Source organism: Strix aluco, chromosome 5 (assembly GCF_031877795.1).
Source record: "Strix aluco isolate bStrAlu1 chromosome 5, bStrAlu1.hap1, whole genome shotgun sequence".
NCBI classification, from domain to species: Eukaryota; Metazoa; Chordata; class Aves; order Strigiformes; family Strigidae; genus Strix; species Strix aluco.
In genome coordinates, this window is record NC_133935.1 from 85,090,320 (window position 1) to 85,115,098 (window position 24,779).

At 42.9% G+C, this 24,779-nt stretch overlaps 1 protein-coding gene across 1 annotated transcript; it reads left to right on the top strand.

Moving 5' to 3' along the window:
• Positions 1-10,025: 10,025 nt before the first annotated feature.
• On the top strand, positions 10,026-24,779 carry LOC141924828 (interleukin-2 receptor subunit alpha-like). The gene is made up of 6 exons (XM_074828069.1): positions 10,026-10,247; positions 20,156-20,341; positions 20,555-20,677; positions 20,972-21,199; positions 23,633-23,680; positions 24,591-24,779. Exons 1-6 carry the CDS (start codon positions 10,187-10,189, stop codon positions 24,632-24,634), a joined length of 690 nt encoding a protein of 229 aa, XP_074684170.1. The 5' UTR covers positions 10,026-10,186; the 3' UTR covers positions 24,635-24,779.

Below are 24,779 nucleotides of genomic sequence, written 5' to 3' on the forward strand. Positions count from 1 at the left end.
GGTAAATTCAGAGCTGACTCAACAAAATTCATACAGTTGAGATTAACTGTGCCTTCACTGAACTAAAGGAAGGCACTGAACTGTGCCTTCCTAAACAGAAGCATCTAACCCGCTCATAAAACTACAGATGTAGAAAGCTGCCTTATGACATGCAGCAGAAAGACTTCTAATGGTGGTCTTCAACCATGGGAAGTTCACTTGGCAATATAAGGCCCAAAGGTGGGATGGGAATAGTATAATGTAACAGTCCGTGCTTTAAAACTTGCTAGAGGTCAGTTTTGTCTCCTCTGATTTTAGATGCCTATAGTAAAAGGTATCTATGTGTAAGTTTATCATCTAGATCCTCTTTACTTTCAACAGGGAGAAAAACAATACTTACAGAGCATGTTCCATCTGACCTATTTAAAACATCTTTTCTAAGATACAGCCCTGTCCCAGTTGAGCCTACTTGTCTTCACTGATGGTAAAAGGAGTCTAGACAGCCAGGTCAGGTGTTTGTCTCCCACATGAGTCTTCAGAGGTGTTATGACGCCCACCTTTGGTCTCTCATTATCAGATAGGGAAGAAAGCCTTCTTGATTAGACAAAGGCAGATATTACATATCCAGTGTCCAAGATGGATATTATGTAGAGTTTCTGTCTGACTTTCACAGCAACAATGCCATTGTATTATGCACAATGTGCATTTGTTCATTTAGTCTTAGACTCCAGTACAGTCACAGACCCCTTTAAAACTGAAAGCCAAGCTCTTTCTCTGGCCTAAAGAAGGTATAACTGGTACGAAAATCAGTCAGACTCTGAGGCTGCCCAGAGAGGAGGGTTAGATGACAAATAAGAGCTAATGATAATGTAGAAGGACTTTCTCTGACTATAAATTATAGGGTTAGAGCACTGGTTACAGCTTGCTGGGCTGTGGGTCCTGAAAGTGAGAAGGAAGAGCATGATCCTTAACAGACCCTAGACTCTAGTGCTGGAAGAAAACTTGAGGGGCCGTCTAGTCCATGGCTAGGCACAATCAGCCACACATCTATGCCTGCTGAAGAATGTCGTCTTGTCCCCTTCTCCATTATTGTTCCTCAGACAGCCTCAAGTTATTCAGTCTTTCCTCTTTGGAAATGTTTTCTAGACTCCCGTATCATTCTTATTGCTCCTCTGAACTGTCTTATACTGGTCTATGTCTTTCTCAATGTGTAGTGTCCACAGCTGGGCACAGCATCCTATCCATGGCTTTATTACCACTGCATAAAACAATCATAGAATCACAGAATGGTTTGGGTCGGAAGGGACATTAAAGATCACCTAGTCCAAACCCCTTGCCATGAGCAGGGACACCTTCCACTAGCCCAGGTTGCTCAAAGCCCCATCCAACCTGGCCTTGAACCCTTCCAGGGAGGGGGCAGCCACTGCTTCTCTAGGAAGCCTGTTTCATTGTCTCACCACCTTCACAGTAAAGAACTTCTTCCTTACATCTAACCAAAATCTACCTTCTTTCAGTTTAAAACCATTAGCCCTTATCCTATCACTACCTGCCCTTGTAAAATGTCCCTCCCCATCTTTCCTGTAGGCCCCTTTTAGGTGCTGAAGGCTGTTATAAGGTCTCCCCAGAGCCTTCTCTTCTCCAGGCTGAACACCCCCTACTCTCTCAGCCTGTCCTCACAGGGGAGGTGCTCCAGACCCCTCATCATCTTCATGGCCTCCTCTGGACCAATTGAGCAGGTCCGTGTCTTACTTATATTGGGGGGCTCAGAGCTGGACACAGCACTGCAGGTGGGGTCTCACAAGAGCAGAGTAGAGGAGGAGAATCCCCTCCCTTGACCTGCTGGCCACACTTCTCTTGATGCCGCCCAGGACACGGTTGGCTTTCTGGGCTGCAAGCACCCATTTCTGGCTCACAGTCAGTTTTTCATCCACCAGTACCCCCAAGTCCTTCTCCTTGGGGCTGCTCTCAATGCACTCATGACCCAGCCTGTATTTGTACTTGGGATTGCCCCGACCCATGGGCAGGACCTTGCACTTGGGCTTGTTGAACTGCATGAAGTTCACATCAGCTCACATCTCCAGCCTGTCCAGGTCCCTCTGGATGGCACATCCCTTCCCTCCAGCGTGTTGACCGCACCACACAGGTTGGTGTTGTCAGCAAACTTGCTGAGGGTGTGCTCAATCCCCCTGTCCATGTCTCCAAAAAAGATGTTAAACAGTGCCAGTCCCAACACCAACCCCTGAGGAATGCCACTAGTCACTGCTGTCCACTTGGACGTCGAGCCATTGACCACAACTCTTTGAGAGCTACCATCCAGTCAATTCCTTATCCACCGAGTGGTCCATCCATCATATCCATGTCTCTCCAATTTAGAGACAAGGGTGTTGTGCGGGACAGTGTCAAATGCTTTTTCCAGGTAGATGATGTCAGTTGCTCTTCCCTTGTCCACCAGTGCTGTAACTCCATCATAGAAGGCCAACAGATTTGTCAGGCACGATTTGCCCTTAGTGAAGCCATGTTGGCTGTCACCAATCACCTCCTTATTTTCCATGTGCCCTAGCATAGTTTCCAGGAGGATCTGCTCAATGATCTTGCTGGGCACAGAGATGAGACTGACTGGCCAGTAGTTCTCTGGGTCTTCTTTTTTTCACTATTTAAAAATGGGGGTTATGTTTCCCCTTTTCCAGTCAGTGGGAACTTCACTGGACTGCCAGGACTTCTCAAATATGATGGATAGTGGCTTAAGCCACTTCATCTGCCAGTTCCCTCAGGACCCACAGATGCATCTCATCAGGTCCCATGGACTTGTGCACCTTCAGGTTCCTTAGATGGTCTCAAACCTGATCTTCTCCTTCAGTGGAGGGTTCTTCATTCTCCCAGTTCCCGCCTTTGCTGTCTGCATCTTGGGTGGTGTGGCTGGAGCCCTTGCCAGGCAAGACTGAGGCAAAAAATCATTGAGTATCTCAGTCTTCTCCACATCCCAGGCAACCAGGTCTCTCATTTACTAATGGGGAGGGACCACATTTTCTCTACTCTTCGTTTTTTCACTGACATACCTATAGAAGCTTTTCTTCTTGCCCTTGATGTCCCTAGCCAGATGTAATTCTATCAGGGCTTTAGCTTTCCTAACCTGATCCCTGACTGCTCAGACAATTTCTCTGTATTCCTCCCAGGCTACCTGTCCTTGCTTCCACCCTCTGTAGGCTTCCTTTTTGTGTTTGAGCTTGTCCAGGAGCTCCTTGTCCATCCATGCAGCCTCCTGGCATTTTTACCTGACTTCCTCTTTGTTGGGATGCATCATTCCTGAGCTGGGAGGAGGTCATCCTTGAATATTAGCCAGTTTTCTTGGGCCCCTCTTCCCTCCAGGGTTTCATCCCATGCTACTCTGCCAAGCAGATCCCTGAAGAGGCCAAAGTCTGCTCTCCTGAAGTCTAGGGTAGTGAGCTTGCTGTGTGCCCTCCTCACTGTCCTAAGGACCTTGAACTTCACCATGGTCCCTGCAGCCAAGGCTGCCCTTGAGCTTCACACTCCCTGACAGCCCCTCCTTGTTGGTGAGAACAAGGTCCAGCACAGCACCTCTCCTCGTTGGCTCCTCTGTCACTTGGAGAAGGGAGTTATCATCAACACACTCCAGGAACCTCCTGGATTGCTTGTGCCCTGCTGTGTTGTCCCTCCAGCAGATATCGGGGTGGCTGAAGTCCCCCATGAGGGCCAGGGCTTGTGAACGTGAGGCTGCTCCTATCTGTCTGCAGAGGGCCTCATCTGCTCGGTCTTCCTGGTCGGGTGGCCTGTAGCAGACCCACACTATAATGTCACCTGTCCCTGCCCTGCCTTTAATCCTGACCCATAAGGTCTTGGTCGGCTCCTCATCCATCCCCAGGCAGAGCTCCATGCACTCCAGTTGGTGACTGACATAGAGAGTGACACCCCCTCCTCACTCCCCTGCCTGTCCTTCCTAAACAGCCTGTATCCTTCCATTCCAACACTCCAGCCACAGGAGCCATCCCACCACGTCTCCATGATGGGGATTTCTTTGCATGTTTATACATTTCAGAATTAGATTTACATTTTTTATGTAAAAAAGACATTGTCAATTGGTCTTTTGCATGTGAACCCTAGTTTGTTTTTGGAAGAACAGCTATCTAATCAGTGATGCCACTACTCCATTTCCCAGGCTGTTTTATTCTGCCTACATATAATAGTTGCACTTACTCTTTAAATTATTTCTTAATTTTTTTGTCCAGTGTATTGAGGTCACTTTGAATTCCCTTCCTGCCCTCTAATATATGCATGGTCTCTCCTGGGTTAGCATATTCTGCAACTGCAGTAAAGATCATCTATATTTGTCATCCAGATAACTGTTGGGAAGACTGAATAGCCTAAGACCCACAGTATAACCTGGGGAACACGTTCCAATACATCCTTTTCTTCTGACAGTTAATCGGTGCCACTCAATATGCTCTTTCATTCGACACAGTTCTGAACCATTTTAAGGGCACTTTATTTTCAGGGATTTTCCAATCAATTTTGTACTCACCTTATAATTCAACTAGGTTATATTTTCCTAACTTGACAGATAGTGTAAAAATTCTTACAAAAGTCAAGGAAAGAGACAGGGTGTCCTGTAAGAAGCTCACTACAGAGGCTGTCTTAAGACTTGTGCACTTTACAAGATTAAGTATAATTGATTAACTATGACTTGATGGTAATAAAATGGAGAAGGGAAGGAACAAACATCAACACGCAGTAATATACTTAAGGTCTTGAAATTTTTCTGCTAGGGCCAGAAGAATGATGATTGCAAATAAGAATATCTGTGGAAGAAAGTTATCTTTACTATGCAGCTGTATTTGCATGGGGAAGTTTTAAAGAACCCAATCTAGGCAATGCTGTGTTAATGAAGTTGTGGCAGCACTCACTACATGGAAACTAAATACATCCAAAGAGTTTTCCCCAAAAGCCAGAAGCTCAGCCATACACTAATTCTGAGGACAATAAGTTTAAGTCTCCAGATCTGCTCATTAGACACTATTTTATTGTAATAATGTGTTTGGTGTTTGATTCCCACAGCTGTTGTTTCATAGTAACCTGATGATTTTGGAGAACAGCCAAAAAAGCCAACACAATGTTGGGTGTCATCACTGGGAATGGGACAGAGAAGATCATTTTGCTGCCGTATAAAAACTTGGTGGGCCTACATGTGGAGTAGCTGGTGCCATTGTGGTGTCTGCATCTCAAAAATGATTTACTGAATTTGTAGAAAGTCCAGAGAAGGACAACTAAAATAATCATGGGGATGGAGCAGTTACCTTACAAGGAGAGACAGCAAAGGTGTAAGACTATTCAACATGGAGAGGGGGAGGCTGTGGGGAGGTTAACTGCATCGTGAAGGTGAGGGATATGGTGAATGCAGACCATTAGCCACCAAATCCCACAGTAACAGGACTAGGAGACATTTAGTCAGAGATCAGTTTAAAACAGATAAAAGGATGGATTTATCCCAACACTGAATACTGGAGCCTCGAGGTCCCCTTTCAGTTTTATGGTCCTCACGTATTTATCACAGAACTTGGCATCAGTGAAAAGAATAGTTAATAAGAGTATAATGAACCATGTCCAGGATGTTTGACAGGGAACTGTACTCAGTCACTAAATAAGCAATTTAAATTATCTTTTGAAATTCAGTACATATTTTCAGGGTGGATTTGTTTCATCCAACTGTAGCTGTGTAAGAGGCCGGCATTTGGTTTAAACTAGTTATGTTGTTTTAACGGTTCTCTGCAGATGGGAAGGAGGGAGAGAAGTTCAGATGGGTGATTCATCCCATAGATGTTGAAGTCCAGAAGAGGAGGTGAATCACTCTTTAGATGCACTTGTTGACTCTCCCCATTGACTCAAGGGGGAACTTTGACAACTGTGTTGACCACACAACACTCTCTTGACTCGAACATAAATCTTTGTTGACCTTGCAAATATGCTCTATTTAAGGTGCAAAATTTGTGCGCCTCATGTCAGCTCTGTCTCACTTTTATGGGAAATAAAAAGCAGTCAAAAACGGCTTGGCTATTATAAATAATTAGGTTGGGTGCAAAATTTCTGATGATCATTTCTAGCTCATGGTATAACCATACCTCTGCATCTTGAGCATCTAGGAATATGAGGGGGAAAGAAGGTACTGGTGTCTCTGTTGCTTGTGGACTTTATTCCATTGATCACCAGAGTTTTGCTGCTCAGAGAAGTCCTCTCTTTCAGCAGACAGCTGGGAGGAAAAGAGCCTGTCACATGGCCCAGGTCACCACAGGCAAGATTATGAAGATTATTTTTTTACAATGCCACAAGACCAAGAAAGATGCAGAAATGGAGTTGCCACATAGTAAAACCCAGACACAGCTCCAGTCTTCTTTAGGTCTGGGTTTAACAAGGGCCTTTTGAAATCCTGCAAGTGCTTTTAAAACTCTTAGTGCACAAGCTCATTTGGTCTGGAGGCCCTTGTCTACGGCATCTTTAATGACTTTTCTTGAAATACTAAACATAGTCCTCTAAGTAATCTGTAAAGAAAGCCAAGAGTGGCCTACTGAAGTGCAAAACCTAGCTATGGGAGCTTCAGCTGTTCAGTACAGAGTGGCACTGTATCCCATGCTTAAGGTAAAATTCCCAAAACATTTCCTCCCAAGTAAAAAAATAGATAATGTGAGTTTACAACCACCATTACCACGATTTCAAGGACACAGAAGTAATATACTGATTAACAGAGTTTAGTTAGTTATTAGAGCCACCATCACACCCTCCCAGCAAGGTCCCTGTGAAGTGTTATTCCGTTGAACAGAGGGCTCATATAAGAGTGTTTCACAGCAGAAAAATTGAATTAAAGAAAGAAAACACAAAGCTTGCTTATTTTAGTGAGTTATGTGGATATTTACCACTGCTTTGAACTGGGAAGGGTTGCAATAAGATCGTGGTGTTGTCCTTTCTTTAAGCTGTCTTGGTTTTGCTTGCAACATCGTTGGATATATAAAACAAGCAATGCCCAGCTGAAAATTTAGTACCGCTCAGTTTTATTTGAGATGGTAATGTAAAGGGGCCAAGTCTCCTAAGTCTTGGGAGATCTTGATACAGACTTCTATGAATTTCTGGTTTCTCCCCAGCTGACGAATGATTCTGCTTATTTTCATCAGATAAAACTGCACCAGATAGATACGCTGTAAAATCTGCTTACAGCCTGCGCTACTCAGACGTCCAGACCAAACAAACTTGTGCACTAAGAGTTTTAAAAGCACTTGCAGGATTTCAAAAGGCCCTTGTTAAACCCAGACCTAAAGAAGACTGGAGCTGTGTCTGGGTTTTACTATGTGGCAACTCCATTTCTGCATCTTTCTTGGCCTTGTGGCATTGTAAAAAAATAATCTTCATAATCTTGCCTGTGGTGACCTGGGCCATGTGACAGGCTCTTTTCCTCCCAGCTGTCTGCTGAAAGAGAGGACTTCTCTGAGCAGCAAAACTCTGGTGATCAATGGAATAAAGTTCACAAGCAACAGAGACACCAGTACCTTCTTTTCCCCCTACACGTTCCTAGATGCTCAAGATGCTCCTATTTCCCTCCATCACTTTCCAGGTTTCCACTGAGTTTTCACAGTGCCTCCCCTCCTTTGTTACCACACACCTCTGTTGCTAACATCTAATGTTAATCATCTAAATTATAATGCCAGTTATGTTTTTTTCTCATAAAACTCTGTTTTTTCTGTGCCTAGATAACTGTCTGTTTTGCTGAGTCCCCCTGTTCTCACATTTCCCTTTTCTGCATTGCTCTGCTTTGGGTCAGTTGCTTGCAGAAGCAGCACTGTTTTTTCCTGGAATCGTTCAGCAAGCCGACCTATTTCAAAAAGCTGACCTAACTAATTGCTCTCACAAGTGGTAACCGTTTTTTTCTGACCTTTAAAAGGTCTTAATGTCGAGTTACGGGTCTTTCTCATGCAAACTGTGCTTGTAGCAATTAGCCACCTGGGGTCACCGTTCCTTCCAGTACAACAACTGACTGTACATTGCATGTTCATGCTAGGATAAAAACTCACCATTTCTAATAAAATCTTAGTGGTTATTATCCACCTACACTGAGATTTGCTGCTTGAAAGCAAATGGCTGCATGAAAGAGGGAGCCCGTCTCAGCTCACCTGCCAAAAAAGGACCTTTTTTCAGCAAAAAGAAAAATTCAGTTTGTTGACAATCTGTGACTGCAGTCCCAATTGCTGCCCTCTGCTCAGAGTTTGCAATCATTAATTGACTGGCAGGATTTTGAATAGCTGAGAGGCAGATTGAGCTGAAGGACTGCAGAAAATGTCCCCCATCTCTGTCTCCATCATGCAAATAGCTATGAAATTAAATAGTTTGACCAGGCAAGAAATTCAAGGAGATGTTGGGGAGTAAATCCCTGCACCTCCAAAGAACAGACCGCAGGTTCAGCAGGGGAAGGACAAATTGTGATAAATAGTCTGGGATTTCTTGCTGTGTAATATAACAAATATATCTGACCAACCCAGATCTGTGTAGATCTGCATATGCAGTTGCATATCTCCAGGTATCTTGGAAAAGGGTGAAGAATTGGGGTCTATGACTTTTAGACAGATGTTTCAAGAGCAAATATCTTCAAGTCCTTCAGTGGGCTTCGGCATGAGTGTTTCTTATTATCCTATTAAATATGGAATATGATTTGGTGCTAAAGCAAAGGTAGTAAATATCTGTGGAGCATCGAGCAACCCCTGGCCGAGCAAAGCATTTTATCCACAACAGTTGCTCAAGAAGTCTTAATTGTTCCTTGTGCCCTGTTGCATTTGGGTTTGGGCTGTAACCTCCTGGCTAAAGCCTCGTTGCCAACAGACCCTCCAAGAGGACCTACATCAGTGAAAATACACAAAAGCTTTCATAAAAAGGGCAAAGGGATTTATCAGGAGAGAGGTAGCAGGGGCTGTAGCATCTCTTCTGTCTGCTGCTCTCATGAGCACTGCCTTGAAGTCTTGTTTGTACTTTTCCACATGCTGGGGGAGAAGATGCACATTTGTGCAACCTTCCATAGATATGGCATCTTCATTCACCCTCCCCAAAAAGGTCTGTTTTGGGGCTCACTCAAAAGAAACTCCCTTGTGTCAGCTGCCTTTCACAGGGCCATCACCCTTACAGGAGAGTACCTAATAGTGAGGAAGAGAGATACTAACACAGAGTCCTCTGCAACTGTGGCTACGACTGATGGATGCAGCCGTAAAGGAATTTAAAAATGTATCACATATATTTCTTAGAATGCCTGTTAGGAAGATTTCATTCGTTAAGGATTTATAAAAGGGAAGTAAATGTCCAGCATGGAATAATCATGATCGAATACCACAGATAGTTTAAATCTGTTTTTCCATAGTCTATCCCAACTAATTCTCTAGGTACTAACAGACAATAATTTCTGTGGAAATTTCCAGTTTTCCACTGACATCTGTAGGATCTGAAGCATGGCAAAGCGAGACAAATTAGGAACAAGAGAAACCCTTTCCAAGCCTGCCAGCCTCATCCTCATAGGTTTTTTTGATCAAACTGTCCATCCTTCAGAAGCTCAGCTGTCACTCAGAGAAACTGCAAACATGCATACATCAAAAAACGAATGGAGTGTGGCTTTATTATCATTAGCAGAAGACGTCCAGAAAGCCGAAACGACACCCCATAGGACCTTTTCTTTGTAGGTAGAGCCCACAGATGGTGTCTGAGGTCCACTGTCATACACCAGACAACTATTCTACAGCGATGGTCCCTCTCAAATGCCTGTCCAGCCACAGATTTGGGATTGAGTGGCTGCACAAACATGTTAAAAATCTTGCCCCCTTCTACTGACCTCAGCTGTAGTGGAACAGCTCTGGAGTCAGTAGCTCTGATGTGTCAAACCACTTCCTACACACGATAGCATGCTCCGCCACACTGAGCATTAAGTTTGATTTCCTGGATAACAGCTACTAATACCTGAACAGAGAGCAGCCTTTATTCTCTCTGCGGCATCAGCCAGCGAAACAACGATTTGCTGACCAAAGAGCAAAGTCCTTGCCACACGGGCAGGGTGACACTCCTCATCGGCTTAACCAGGCAGTAGACGGCCCCTTGGCTTGGTCGGCACCAACCCATCGCTTCTGAGAAACTTCATCATCCTCAGTGTTGCGGAGAAAAGATGTGAACAAGTCCCATGGAGCTCAAGTGCCTTTTGATGTGGCTCTTGTTTGGATCGATCAAGGGGAGCAAGCCAGGTAAAAGACTATTTCTGCCTTTTGGGGAGGGAAAATACAATTTGCTTTTTTGTGGTGGCTGCTGGAGTATGTTCACAACATCCTGACTCCTTTCACGTAAGGAAAGATGTTAAGAGCTTAAGGAATTTGTGATTCTAAGGAAATGAGAGAAATGGGTTTTGTGCCCACAAACCATCAACTGCAGACAATCCAGAGTACTACAGGATATTTTTTGTCTGAGTAATGTATGTATCCTCCAACCCCTCATTGGAAAAGTGGGCAGATCAAAGCAGCCTGAGGTACCTTAGGTAGTTCTTTGAATTTGTTTTTTCCATTTTGCATTTAACTTTAGGAAATATAAAAATAGACTCTGAAATGTCAGTACCTCTGTAGATAAAATTGATGTCAATGCTATTAGTCAAAAGGTGCCATCCAAGTCTGCTATGGGTACTATAGATACCAAGTATTCTTTCAGCCATGCCTCCAAACCAGTAGTGCCTATAAACTGTGAACGGAGGCAGCTAATTCATTCAGCATAATTTTACACATTTATAAATTGTGATACTGCTTATATTTGGCTTATTTATGCCGACAAGTGTGTGCATTGAAAAATGGTCTGGTGATATATTAGCGTATTTGAATTTAAACTGCTTTGTTCAGAGGGAAAAAAAAAAAAATCTTACATTCTCAGTGCTCCATAAATGTGATATTTCCTTCTGTGGCTGCTGCTGATGTCCAGGTTGAGAGGTATGAACAGATACAGCCTAAGGCAAGTTCTCAGATATGCTGGTACTGTAAGTGCTGATGGATCACCTCTAGCAGGGCTGCGAATTTTACTAGGGGCAGGGCATCTCAAGGGAAGACCATGTTGCTTATACCCAAACTCATTAATGCAGGAAGTACCTTCACAAATATTTAACCTCCAGGTGATTTTACTCTCGTTAAAGTATTTTGCCAGTAAAAACTGTACCTTTTTCCTTCACGGGGCATTTTCATTGCCAAATGAATTGCCAGTGCCCACGGCAAGCGTTTAAGTGCTGCGTGCAAGAGCATCACTGCAAGGCGTTCAGCCAGAGATATGTAAATAGGATCAGTTCTGGGATGAGTCAGGTCCCTATATCACGTTTTCTGTATTACTGTGCCTGGGACACATTGTAAGATTTCTTGCTAGCAAGACTCGTTTATCAGAAATCTTTCTGTTTTTTGGAAAAAATTGAGGGGTGTTAGAGCAGTTGCATTTTATGCTATTTGATGTGATTTAATTCTCTGATGAATGAATAAATGCATAGCATTGCATTCTTCACTGTATCACTAAGCTCTTCTTTTCTCAGCTTCTTTTATTTATTTTCAATGTCTCTCCCAATGTTTAAGCATAATATTTATATATATCTTTTTAATTTCTCCTTGCAAATAACATGCTAAAGGTAGAAACACCCCCTTTTACCAATTTAGAGGTTTTTATTGTAGAGATGCCTGAAGTATTGTGTTAGTAAAACCTATTGTTTTTAACTCTTTAGTGGGATCAACAAGGAGACCTGGGAGCAGACATAAGTAAAGAAAAGGGAAAGAGGCTAGGTCAAAAATCAACTATGTCTCAGTACATACAGCGCTATTCATATTATTTTGCCTTAGTCTTTTCAGCTCATCCCAGCCCTGTAAGTTCAGTTCTGTAAATAGATCCTGCTGTATATGTTGTTTGCAAGAGGGTCTCTGGCAAAATGCACTCTTAGGGATAAATCTAGTTAGGGAAAAAAGAAAACAAAAAGCCTTTGTTTCACAGAACAGTTTCATGGATAGATCTCAAAGTACTTTGAGAGGGCAAAGTCCTCTGATATATATTTGGGGAAACTAAGGCATGGGATAATCATTCATTTAGAAAAAAATTAAACCACACCTTAGTGCTAAAGAAGATAAGAGAAATGCTGTTTTTCTCGTGAAGAGCATCACATTTATCTCATTTACTCTGCACAGCAACAGTGCCTGGAAGCTGCAGGCATGGATGAGGCTTGAAGTACGCTAGGCAAGGGTCAACTACAAGATAAAAGCTGGTCTGTGCTCCTATGACCTTTCCATCTTGCTATTCAGCTTACAGGAATACACTGAATAGATTTGCAAGTTAAACCTGGAAAGGATTAAATCTCACAAAAGAAAGAATTTCATTCAACTGAATTTCATTCACACAAGATGGGTACCAGATCTCAGTCATTTAAATGAGAGGAATTTCTTTGCCATTATACTTGCATATTAGTGCTCGCTCCCATGGATTTGAAATGCAATGCAGAATAAATTAAAGTTGTCAAACACTTACAAGTGTTTCTTGTAAGGTCAACCAGAGAGCAAATACCTTTATAAACCTTCCAGCTACAGTGGTCCTCAGCAGCAAAGTGCCCAATATACAGCTACCAAAAAAAAAAAAAAGTTAAAAACAATTGTTAAAAAATTGTGATCCTGCAATATCTGCTTCTATCTTCAGATGGAGAAACATTCTCTGCACCTCATCAGAGATGAGATGTTATGTCCTTCCCTTTTATCACAGCAAAAAATCCACTCTTTAGCTACTGCTAGAAAGCCACTACCTTCGACTTGGATCATTATTGCCTCCAAAGTGTTGCAGTTTTGGTGTCCTGCTTTTGTCCTCGATGTTCAGCTTTGTGTCTCCTGTTTTCCCCATTGCATTAATTGTATCTTCAAAGCCCAGCTTTTGGATGTTTTCTACCTATGGTTTCCATCTCCTGTCCCTGGTTCTGAATCTTGGAATAACCTGGCTTACCGAGTCTTTGCTCCATCTCCTCTAATGCTTCTCTGAAACTCACATTTCCAAAGTCCTTCCATCACTTTCTTCACTTGACTCCCTGGTCCTCAGCCCTACCAGGGTAGCAGCACTCTGTCACCTGCTGCTTTTTCTTTATGTTCTCCATTTGTAAATTGTGAGCCCCCTGATAAAGAATATACAGCCCTCTTTATTTGGAAAAATATTTCACGCATTACAAGGTCAGAAAAATCATCAACACTAACAAGAAATTTCCATCCCACTCTTGAGAACTCCAGCGAAAAACTCAATGACCATGCTAAGGCCACAAGTCAAACAAGATGAGTCCAAAAACCACATTTGAAATCAGAAGACTCCCATGAGACCTTTTTTCACTGTTATCCAAGACTGGGACACATGTTTGTCAGCCAGTTCAATTATTTGCAGAGAGGATATTCTCTACTGCCCTTCCAACCCAACAAAAGGCAAGGCTCAGAAAGTTACAGCCAAAGAAAAGGATCTGAATTTCCAATGCTGTTTAAAAGCCAATTTTCTTTCTCAGTAATGTGTTTTTCCCTTTAGATGAAAATACCGAAGAGGCGGGTGTTACTGAAGTCACAGATTTAAGCAAAAATGTAGCCAAACCTATTCAAAACCCAAATGTCACACACCAAAACAAAGCTTTCACATATGATATTCTCAAAACCAGACTCTGTGTTCTGCTACCATACCATATGCAGTGGTTGCCTTTAAAGAGTTTGAGCTCTGTGGCTTTACCACAGAACCAAGAAGGCTATAAACACCCAGAAACAAAAGAATAAGAAAAACAAATGTTCCCCATTCTTCACTTCGCACATTTTCTATGCAGTGCGCTGTGCTTGGGCTAGTTTTCCTCCCTCTCCCTGCCTTAGGAAACATGCTCCCTCTTCCAATTCCACATTTGCAGTCCCCAGCCCGGCCTCCCTGCCAGGGCAGGCATGAGATTCATCTTCAGCCATCTGCACCATCTTCTCCATCGAGCTGGACATGTGGACCCCCTTCATAGCCAGGGGAGAGAAAGTAGCTCTTTCAGAGCACCGTTCATCTACCAGATTGCAGATAAGGGTGCAATGAGTCATGTCCTGTAAGTGTATTTCTAGTGACTACGCAGGGAATTGAAATGTCTGCTTTTTGTCAGCTGGGTGGCACTTAGTCTATGCCTTAAAACAGGAGTGAGTTGGTGGTGAAGGGGGATAATTGTGTTTAGGAAGAGGGGAGACAGATATTCAGTCAAGAAACATCTGGGTCAGCAGAAGACACAACAGCATCTGCAGGCTGCTTTGCTGGGAACTCACAGCAAAGTGACATTTAAAATTATATTAATGCATTAGCTAAACCACACCAATTATTGATGTGAACATGTAAGAGCATTCATCCACCACTGTAGCCGATAAAAAGAGAGAAACACCTTTAAGCACACTGGAGAACTTAAGTCAGGTGTCTGCTGTTGTCTGGAGAGGTCTGCCCAGCTGCAATTCTTACAGAAGGAGCTAAGAACACAGGTTCCTGAAGCTAAATTATGCTTAGCATGAGAAAGCTTAGCCCGCTGTCAAACCAACTCTAACCTTGCTGTATATGGAAATTTTTTTGCATTAGAATCCACTGCCTAGGTCAATGTCAAAAAGCTAGTTAGCATGATTAAGCCAAGAGATAAAAGAAGTGCATCTCTCCCAAACCTAATTTTCTATGGTTCTACAAAGAGTTAATGGACAGCTCCTGCTGGTTCATATTTCAGTTTGTTTTACACTGTCTTTCCAACAGAGACATCTTCTAGTACAGCAAACTCAGCAGGCATTGAACTGCCTAGTCCTTAGAGTAGGACATCCCTCTTCTCCACTGCTAGTAATATTAAAACCCATTTCCTGCCCCATAAGGCTGATCTCTCCTCCACCGCTGTTTGCATTAAATCTTGCGCCCGGTGATTTCATCTGCGTTGTATTCTGTCACTTACATTGCAGACTTCTTACTACTCAGATGACTTTGTAAGATAATGTCTGTGTAATCTACAGAATAGCTAGTCAAAATCTCACAGGCAGATTACCATAAACTTCAGGTCTGCGCCCAAGCCCCACAGCTGGGATCTATTGCCAACTTACAAATGCACATAGACAATAAATGACATTTATCAGAGGGGAAAGAAGCAGGCAGAGCTGTAGCTAGCTTGTTAACGGACCCTTGGGAATAAGTTTTGAAGTTAGAAAAAGTTCATTACCATTTCAGTCCGCTGGCCAGTATCAATTCCTTCTATTCACCCGTATCAGTTTCATCTTCAAGAGACGTGCTCTATTTAGAGAGCACATAGTTTCAGACAGCATATGAACACCCAGGGCTGAATTAGCTTTTCAGGCACATCTGGGGAAATGTCTTCATTCTGGCACGGTTTGATTTCTCAGTATCTCTGGGGAGAGGCTCTCTTCATCTCTGAACCGGGCAGGTGTGTGAAGTGCCTGGTTTCTTCCACCGCTTCTACCCAGCTCTTCAGAACACTCGGCTTCCTACTGATTCCATCTTACTGCCTTTGTATTTAGGGGAAAAATGTCCTATTTTTGCACCTTGCCTTTTTAACTTGACATCAGACTAATGTCAGTGCTGGTGACACACAGCCACATGACAGAGGAAATTCTGAGTTCAGGTTATCAAGACATGACTCACTGTCTGTGTTTACCTAATACTAAAAATACCTGTTAGAAATTTCCTCCATTCACTTCTGGACAAAAGGTGTTGTTCTGATGCCTTGCCTAACACTGCTCTGCCAAATCAGACATGGAAGAGAAACAGGCAGGGGAGCTTCATAAATCCTAATACTGCCAGCACATCTACTATGAGCAGTTTTGTGTTGCATCAGTAACATATTTGAACAGGAAACCTCAGGGAAGAAACCCAGGCACTGAAAGAACTGATAGTGATTTAGCTAGTGGGTTTCTTTCCCCTGAGCCTATATAAGGATGCTAGATGCTGAGGGCAGCCAAAGACAGTTAAGCTTTATTTAGCACATGGCAATGAACTCGCAAAAGACAGGGCATGGCAGGGTATTCTGCCTGGCACCAACCTCCGGTAACTCCTATGTGATATCTGACAGCTTATGTGGAGGTCCCAGATGCCCTAAGACACCTCAGATGGCATCAGGCACTGTTGCTTAAGCAGGAATAGCAGTCATCCCACCTATCTTGTAGCTCAGATGACAAGGAGTGGCTTGCAGGTCTCGGAAAACTTATCAAGCTTAATTTTGGGAGCACACCAGAACTAGTTTTTAATTTTTATGTTTCACAGATTTCTATCATCTGAATTCACTAGTCGTCTTCTAATTCCAAGGGCATGTCTCCATCCACTATATGATAACATTTGAAACCAGATCCAAAATTTCCAGAAATGCTGTAGGCACCAAAAATGCCTAACTGGCTTAGGAGAGCTATGTATTCTAGCAACTCTGCAACCAATAGCAGCGGTAAATCCTGTGAATGCAATTACACCAACCTCTCTCTTTGGCCCATTTCAATACATCGTGTTAGTACCTCTAAGCACAAAGAAATGGAGTCACAGGGCACTTCTGGTGTGTAGCAGATGAGAGATGGTGTGTAGGTGGGGGCTGATGAAGCTTGTGAATAGAGGAAGGGGAGGACAGAGGACAACAGGATTGAAAGCGAAGGAAATAGGGACACACAGCACCTTGTCATGGGGATGGAGAATTGGAGGATGTGGGGAAGGAAAACGAGGATGCAAACAGAACCTCAAGAGATTTAAAGGTGATGCGAGAGCAGTGTTTTAAACCAATACTAGCAGCAGTGTAGTCCTGGAGCAACTGTGGAGGGATGCAGAATCCAGAGGGAAGCCGGGCTGTGCAAAACTGGGCCACCAGAGGTTATGAGGCAAGTTATGCGTAGGTGTGCTGGCCTTTTATAAGTTTTATATTTTCATATCACACCAACTCAAACAAATTTACAGACTAATTCCCAACCAGGTGCAAAACAGAAAAAAAAAAAAGCAAATTTAATCTCCCCTAAAAATGTAATAAGTCAGAAATCTAGTTAAGGAGTAAATCTATTTCTCAAACTGCCATTCCCTGGTTTCCTGGCTTCTTCCCATGCCTTGGTTCTTTTATCACCCACACGGCAGAGATGTTGATTTTTTTTAGGGGCAAACCATGCAGTTTCCTCAGGCACAAAGATGGAATGAAGTTCTAGGGATGATTCACTCCAGAGGTCATTCTGTGTAGACAATATGATCCAAACCTCACCAGGTCTGCTTCCTCTCCGCACACTCTTCCCACACTATCCTGAGAGGTCCAGTGCCACGAAACACCCTCTCACACCTCTGTGCCACTACCTATGGCCTCTGCAGCTTTGGGGGATACTTATTCTTCCCTGATGGGAGTTTGAATACAGCAGTTAGCTTGAAATTGTGATGCTGCTAAATGTCAAAGCACTGGGAGCTCTTCTGGGCCAAACTACAGGTAGACTTTACTGAGTGTGTAGTCATTATCACGAGTTATTATCATATCTAGTGCCACAATGTCTGGAGCCCTGGCTGATAGCTAGGACTCATTTGTATAAGTGTGGCACAAACACAAAACATTTAGGATCTGAATGTCAGGCAAGCAAGTACAGAAGTAATACTGATCAGCATGTTGGGTGCCTACCTGTTCTTGAAAGGTGGGTAAAAGACTACTTAAAGCAAAGCACACCTGAAGATATATAAGATACTTAAAGACAGTAAAGAGGAATAATGGCAACTTGAAATGTCCATATTCATGCAAGGCTCCTCCCAGTGTGAGGACTGGTACAACAATAAACCCAAAACCTGACGACTTTGATATCAAACACGTTGGTGAGGAGACCTAACATAGGAAAAGAAGCCAATGTTTTGAAAGGATCTGATGGTTGATAAGGAGAAAGTTCTTGAAAATAGGAGAAAAATATTTGATGTGACCATGAAGCAGTTAGATGTTAACAGAAGGAAGCAAACAGAAGGTCACAATGAGACCTAGGAAATTCATCTTTCCGAGTGCTTTCTGGATCAGAGACAGGAATGTGGTTGTAAAGGCCAAAGAAGTAGATACTGCAGGGGTTTAGATGTGAGAAGACAAGAATTGGGGTGATGTGGATGAAATTAAAAGGTTGGATCCTAGGAGTGTTGCATGAGATCCAGCTGCAACGTGGAAGTGTTGATCCAAGAGCACCAGCCTCATGGGTATTGCTCCCTGCCACCTGTGTGCAGCATTGCTGCACAATCCTTGTCTGGCGCATGCAAATTCAGAAGAACCTTAACTTCGTTTGATCATCAATTAAAACAACAGTTGCCCTTTATGATGAGTAGGGTAAATGCTGTGGGTTTTCTTAAGAAGAGACTAAAAAATTGTAGGTTTGAGTGCCTCGTGCTGAGATTCAGATCTGCAGTCTGCTTCAAAGAGGCTTTTGAAGTCTTGAGGGAAACATGCTTTTAGCTTTCAGGGAAAGTGAGAGTACATGATCTCAACTTGCTACTAATCTGATAACTCTTTAATTTTAATCACCCTGACAGTCTGTGGTAAACCATGTGGTTAACTATTTCGGGTACAGTGTCTTCTCTCGAAGCCACAGTCTGATGTAGTTTACAGGCAAATCCTTTGATAACACAAAGATACAAGGGGATTAAAATATCCCTTACACTGCTTAGCTGTTAAGCTGCTCACAGTACTTTTCATTGTGCCTTCCTCAAACTTTGTGACTTTTACTAAGCAGCAAGATGATGAAAAGTAAAAAGGGCAGAAACTATCAAAGCGAGAAAATGATGGGTGGCTCTGAAAGAAAAGGGCTTGGCAGGACTGGGTCTGAGAGTCACTGATTGGGTTGCTGTTGGCAAGGCATGGCTTTGTTTCAAGGAGAAGGCACTTTGGGAGTCAAGGGCAGATGCCAAATGATGAACAACTATCAGGGATTCAAGGCCCTTTTGCAGTTATTCTTGCTGGTTGCTAAGGCCGCATTAATTACGGCTGCAAAAAAATGTGAAGACATGATGACTAAGAAATTTTACTCCTAATAGCTGTTACTATTATGCATTAGCGTAAAGGGCCACAGATCATGCACCCAAAGATCCCAAATGCCAGCCCTGATGCAACCAGCCTGTTTTATCTTTGAATTTCTCAGCCTTTAGGCCTTAAATAATCATTAAGTAGTCCCTTTATCAACTTCTGGGTCTCCAGCTCAGCTTCAGCGGGCTTTTCAAGTGCACTGAAATGATCTAACTTAATTCATTCCAACTGATTGAGAAGTATATTTAGATGTGATTTGCTGATGACACAGCACTTCACGTCCTTGTTTTGGGACAAGTTATATTTAGGTTTGCAAACTTATTTCACAGTAAGCTGCTCTTTGGCGTGCTCAGACAGAACTGAGAGTCTACGCCCCTTTCCAATGTTTGCTTATAGATGATTGCAACTTCTAACGGCTTAGTTTTGCTTATTATGCCTCACTCCATAGATTCACTCTGGTGCAGGCAGCAACTCTACAGTATGACTGTTTATATCTTCAGTATGAAAATGTTGGTAGGGTTTCATGTTGCTCATCTTCTGGGTGCAGAAAGAAAGGGCTCAACAGCCTGCTTCAGGCAGGAGGGGCAGGAGCAGGCAGATAGGCCTGGTGTCTCCTCCTGCAACCACTCCCAGCTGCTGCAGAACATCCTTGCTCCAGCATCCTTTCTCCTCTAGAAGAAACACAAGGGAGTTGAATCAGCCCCTCCTAACTAAAAATGTGTAGACAAATTCAGGCGTCATGTCACCTGGTGGAGATACTCCCAAGGGATTTTTCTGCATCCCGAACAACTCTATCCTTATAAAACCAATGGCAACAAATAACTCCAGTGTGAAGATAGCTTTGGATGGCAGGATTGTTCTAAAATTAAAACAAAAAATGTTTGCTTAAAATAACTAATAGTTTCACCAGACTCTCAGAGACTCTCCTTGGCTTTGCTACCCTCATGTTCCCTTCATGACATCCAGTTTAATCCCTCAGCTGTGATTTTAGCCCTGTGGCAGGGAGTAAAATTAGGCTTACTTCACTGAGCTCTGGGCATGATCTGGTATTGATAAGACAGAAAGATGTGAGAAGTCCTTGGTGAAAAAGGTAGATGCACAGGCTGTCCTGATTCTCAGGCTTTCTGTTTGCAGAAAAATGCCCAACTCTTCCAAGGACCAAATTTGCTGATGTTACTGCTGACATGTATCCACTGCGGACCAGACTCTATTATGAATGTGACAGTGGATACAAGAGAAGAAGTGGTCAGTACTTGGGAATTCAGTGTCATAGTGAAAAGGAGGGTGCTTCTTGGGTCTACAAGAAATTTGAATGCATTGGTAAGTGATTATTGTCCTTTTTCTACATTTGAGGTGTTTTCCAATGAGTTAGTCAGTATAAGACACATTTGGGAGTTGCTCTAACAAATGATCTTTTGCACTTTGCAATTTAGAACTTGCAACAATTCTATCCTGCCTCTAAAAGTTTGGGTGCTCTGGCTTTGCTCTGCTATTCGTCCTGCTGTAATTCAGTGCATATAACTTCTCCCATAGATGAGAAAATTTTGTTGTCAACGGCTCCCATGACAGAGTTAGATTTTACACGGAAGCCAGAAACAAAAACACAGAGCCCTGCACCTCAGAAAAGAGAAAACTTTTCAGAATTTCACCAGAAAGGTAAGTAAGAGCCCATTCATTACTGTAACGCTTCTCCCACTGATTTCCATGGAAGCAGTGTAAGAATGATGAGTAATTTTTAATTGTTTTGACAGTCAGGGAGAAAGAAACAATTGCTCTCATATCTTGGCTGAACAAGTGAGTTAGTGTTTTATATCCCGACAAAGAATTAGAAAGGCTTGGTATATCCTGCTTGTCTATATTTTGTAAGAATAAAAATCATGTTGTCTCAAGAACAAAAGTAGTAGGTAAAATCTATCTGCTTTAACCATGTGCTGCCTTGTGATCCCACAGATTTTTGTGGTCCACCCAAGACAATTCCACATGCCTCTTTAAGTCTGAACAGACAGTATTACGTGGGACAAGTATTACATTTCAAATGTCAAAGTGGTTACAATAAGCGACCCCCCACCTCTGGCACCCGCACGTGCAAGAACGAGGATGGCAAAATCATCTGGACGCCCCTTGACATGCGATGCACCAATGACAGTGACAAGTGGCCACCACAGACTATTGAGCCAGGTAAGATGGTTGCTTTGGCACATTCATGTGGGGTCCAGACCCCCCAGCTCAGCACATCAATCCTAGGGAACAACCTGCTTGGGGTTTGAGATGGAGAGATCAGGGACCTCAGGGCTCCAACACTGATAAAGATGTTATCTCTGGCTGATGGAGATGACATCTCAGGAGGTGACTTTGTCTTGGGTGTCCTTTCATACTAATTGCAAATTGTAGGAATCTGTGAGCAGAGAGAGCCACTCTGTCATATACTGGGAAGAAAATAGTAGAATAAGGCTTTCTCTTTTTCCTTCCTCCTGGCAGCTATAGGTCACCTACTGCCACTTCACAGTAAGGTACTCCAGAAGGTATATCTAAGCATCCCTCATGATTGTTTAGGGTTTTAGGATCCAGAGTTTAGCTGGTCCATAGCTAAACCTGAGTGACGTGGCTCAGTTCTTAATTTAACACCCAGTATGCTGTTTTGAACACAGAGACAGCAAAAAGCCCACCAATATGGCACTGCAGCCCTTATGGACCCAGATTCAGAAGCACATGCACCACTGCTCAGGGGACCAACAGGGCTCTCAAGTGAGGCTACAGAACCTCTGCCTCCTGCTTTCATGCCCTTAGGTGGGTTAATGCCAAAAAAAAAGGCCTTCATGGTCTCTACCCCATGAAAATTACTTGCCTTTTCTGATGGCATCTCTCCTAACTCTACAACGCATGAGTTCAATATGCAGAGAGAAAACAAAGCCCCTTTCCCAAGTATCTGTGATATCATTGAGGGTCTTGTGCCCTCTGTGGGTGGCAGGCAGAGCTAGTGGTGGAAGGACCCGGATGTCCACCATCTCTACAGTCCTCAGGCTTTCATTATCTTCCCAACCTGCCCTGAGGTAGAGCTGAATGTTAGAGGTGGGTGCCAATGCGAGGTTAACATGAGAGGACCTTTCCTACCAACAGAGAGTGGAAAAATCTGGTTTTCACCAGTACTTGGGCCTTTAAGGGAAAATTAATCTTGCAGAACTGTACACATCTACTGCATAGATACCCACATCTGAGCTGGACTGCCTTTATAACCAGTAGAGGGAAATAGGTGTTGATGCTGCTGTGTTAGGTGCCCTATTTCACATCTATTATAGCATGGATGAACTGCACCCTATAAAGGCTTGTTTCTCTCCAGTGACTAGAGCAGAGCCCAGATGACAATCTCAGAGATCACATCTACGTAACAGTAGGTGAGATGAATGCCAGCCCTTGTGACCTATACCAGGCCGTGTGTGGAGCAGGATGGTTTGGGCAAGCCCTTTTGCCTCCAGAGCAATCTTTCAGGTGACACTTGGCCATTGTTGCCTCTCGTTGCTACTCTGAGTGTAAGAATGAATCACCTTACTCACTGGACACACTATTTCAGCATTAACCCAGGACTTTCTCTCCTTCTTCATAGATCTGTCTGCTTCCCTGTGGTGCCCGGTTCAGAGTGCTCCAGTCATAGCAGCCACAATTTACTGTTTTGTCTTTCCTCCTCCTTCACGACAGCCATTTTTTTTCCATTGATAATTTCACTTGGTACTATCAGGATGAAAGAACTTCTTGCTATGATGGAAATAACCCATCAACATACCAGTCCTAGAAAATGATATAACCTATTGAATAATCAGAAATCACAAATATTTGAAATTTTAAGATTAGGATTATGAAAAACATGAGACTGGATGATGAAAGAGGCCATCTTGACCTTTAATTCCACAGAGCAATTCCAGTTTCCTGCAAAAGTACACTCAGACCTGAGCAAAGTCAGGTTTTTGTAATTAGTACACCAAATATTTATTCCCTCAAAGTGTTGCATTCCTCTTTGTTATGATGTGATGTCTTTAATGGGGCTAGATAAGGAATATGCTCCCCTTTCTCAGTTCTTTCCCCAGCATTCAGATTTATCAGGAGATCACTGCTACAAGGCCTCTTGTTAAAAACCTGCCCATCTCTCAGATTGGCTCAAGTTCAGAACTTCCTCTTCAGGATAAGGGAGAAATTAGATTAATTTCTAGCACTGGGTGAGTTTTGGGCTACATTTCCAGGGAAAAAAGAGGTCCTGTTTAAAGCCATGTTTCCAGATCCTAGCTTGGCACCTTGAAAGTCATCCTTCCCAGTCTCATAGGAAATAAAGATCTCAGCTGGATCCCATTCCCTGGAAGATGCAGTTCACTTCATTAACAGATATCAGATCAGTAAATATGTTGATAGCCAGGCTGGAAACATCTATTGATGGCCAAGAAACAAACATGGCAATTATTAAGTCTTTTGTGCAGAGAGAGAGCTGTCAGACTCTACCCTTGTCACTGCTTCGATGCTGGAATGGGCTGGCTCTTCTCCTGACTCTATCCTCATCACTGCTTTGATGCTCTTTGCCAGAAGAGCAAATAGATACAAAACTCAAGAATTCCTCTCTCTTCATAGATACGACTCATCCAACCTCTTCCTCATCTGTGATACTGCCAGTGACAGGTATGCCATTTTGTTAATTGGACTCAGACTTCACTCCATCCCCCAGAGCAGTTATTTTGCCTTTCAATTTGCTGTTCTACAGAAGAGATCCATCTCTGTTATAAGAGCTAATAAATACACTGCAAGACACATCTCTGTCCATATATTGGGTGAGAAGTCAGTAAAGAAAGTGTAGAGACTGTTTAAGCACTTCAGCTTTTTATAAAGAAGTTTTTAAGAACTCATAAGGGATGTAAAAAAAAATAAATCAACCAAAAGTCTAGTTTTTAAATTAAGCAATTTTTAGTTTTTTTTCTCTCAGACTCTCTGGGAATTTAGTGAATAACTTCAATTGGAAAAAAAAAAAAGTAAATATTTAAATGATGTGTTTCTGTCACATTTTCAAAGGAGTAAAAAAAGATGGGGAAATAAAATACTTTCTCACAACTAAACTGATACATTTAGATCAGTCTGAAGATATTTTTTTCTCCCCCTTCCCCATCACCCATTCAGCCATTAGCTGCTAAAATAGAAATTGTCTCTTACTGTGCATATGCTCGAGACTTTGTACAAGGGCTTTTGATTCCAGCTGGAGTCTGCTGACAACTGTAGTGCACGTTATAATAAAGAGGAATAATGGAGTGAGATAAAGAAAGGGAAAAAGGAGTACTGCAAATTATGACAGAGACCGCAGCATCAGCAGTCCCTGGTTATTTTGCTGTGGTCAGTCTCTAGTTGCCCAGGTACCCTCTGGCTGGTTCCTGTTTGCCCCAGGGAGCAAAACAATAGGCAACATGGAAGAACTCTTGCCTTTGGGCATGGGGGCAAGATGAGACCCCATCCCAGATCTGGCCTGTTTCTCCCAGTTGGAGTAACTGCAATAATTAAGATAACACCAGGTGCTAACCATGTTGATTTTCTGTTTTAACAGCTATCTTTTTTGTTCTGCCTATCATTCCTGCTGTCTTTGTGTGACTCACCAAACAGAGAATACGATAAGTGGGACGGAACCAGGAAAATGTGAAATCTAAAAAAAAAATCCCTAGCACTGGAAGAGCTATCAACCAGATCAGCCATCTCACTGTTGCACTGCTTAGATTTCTGAATCCCTTCTCTGGTA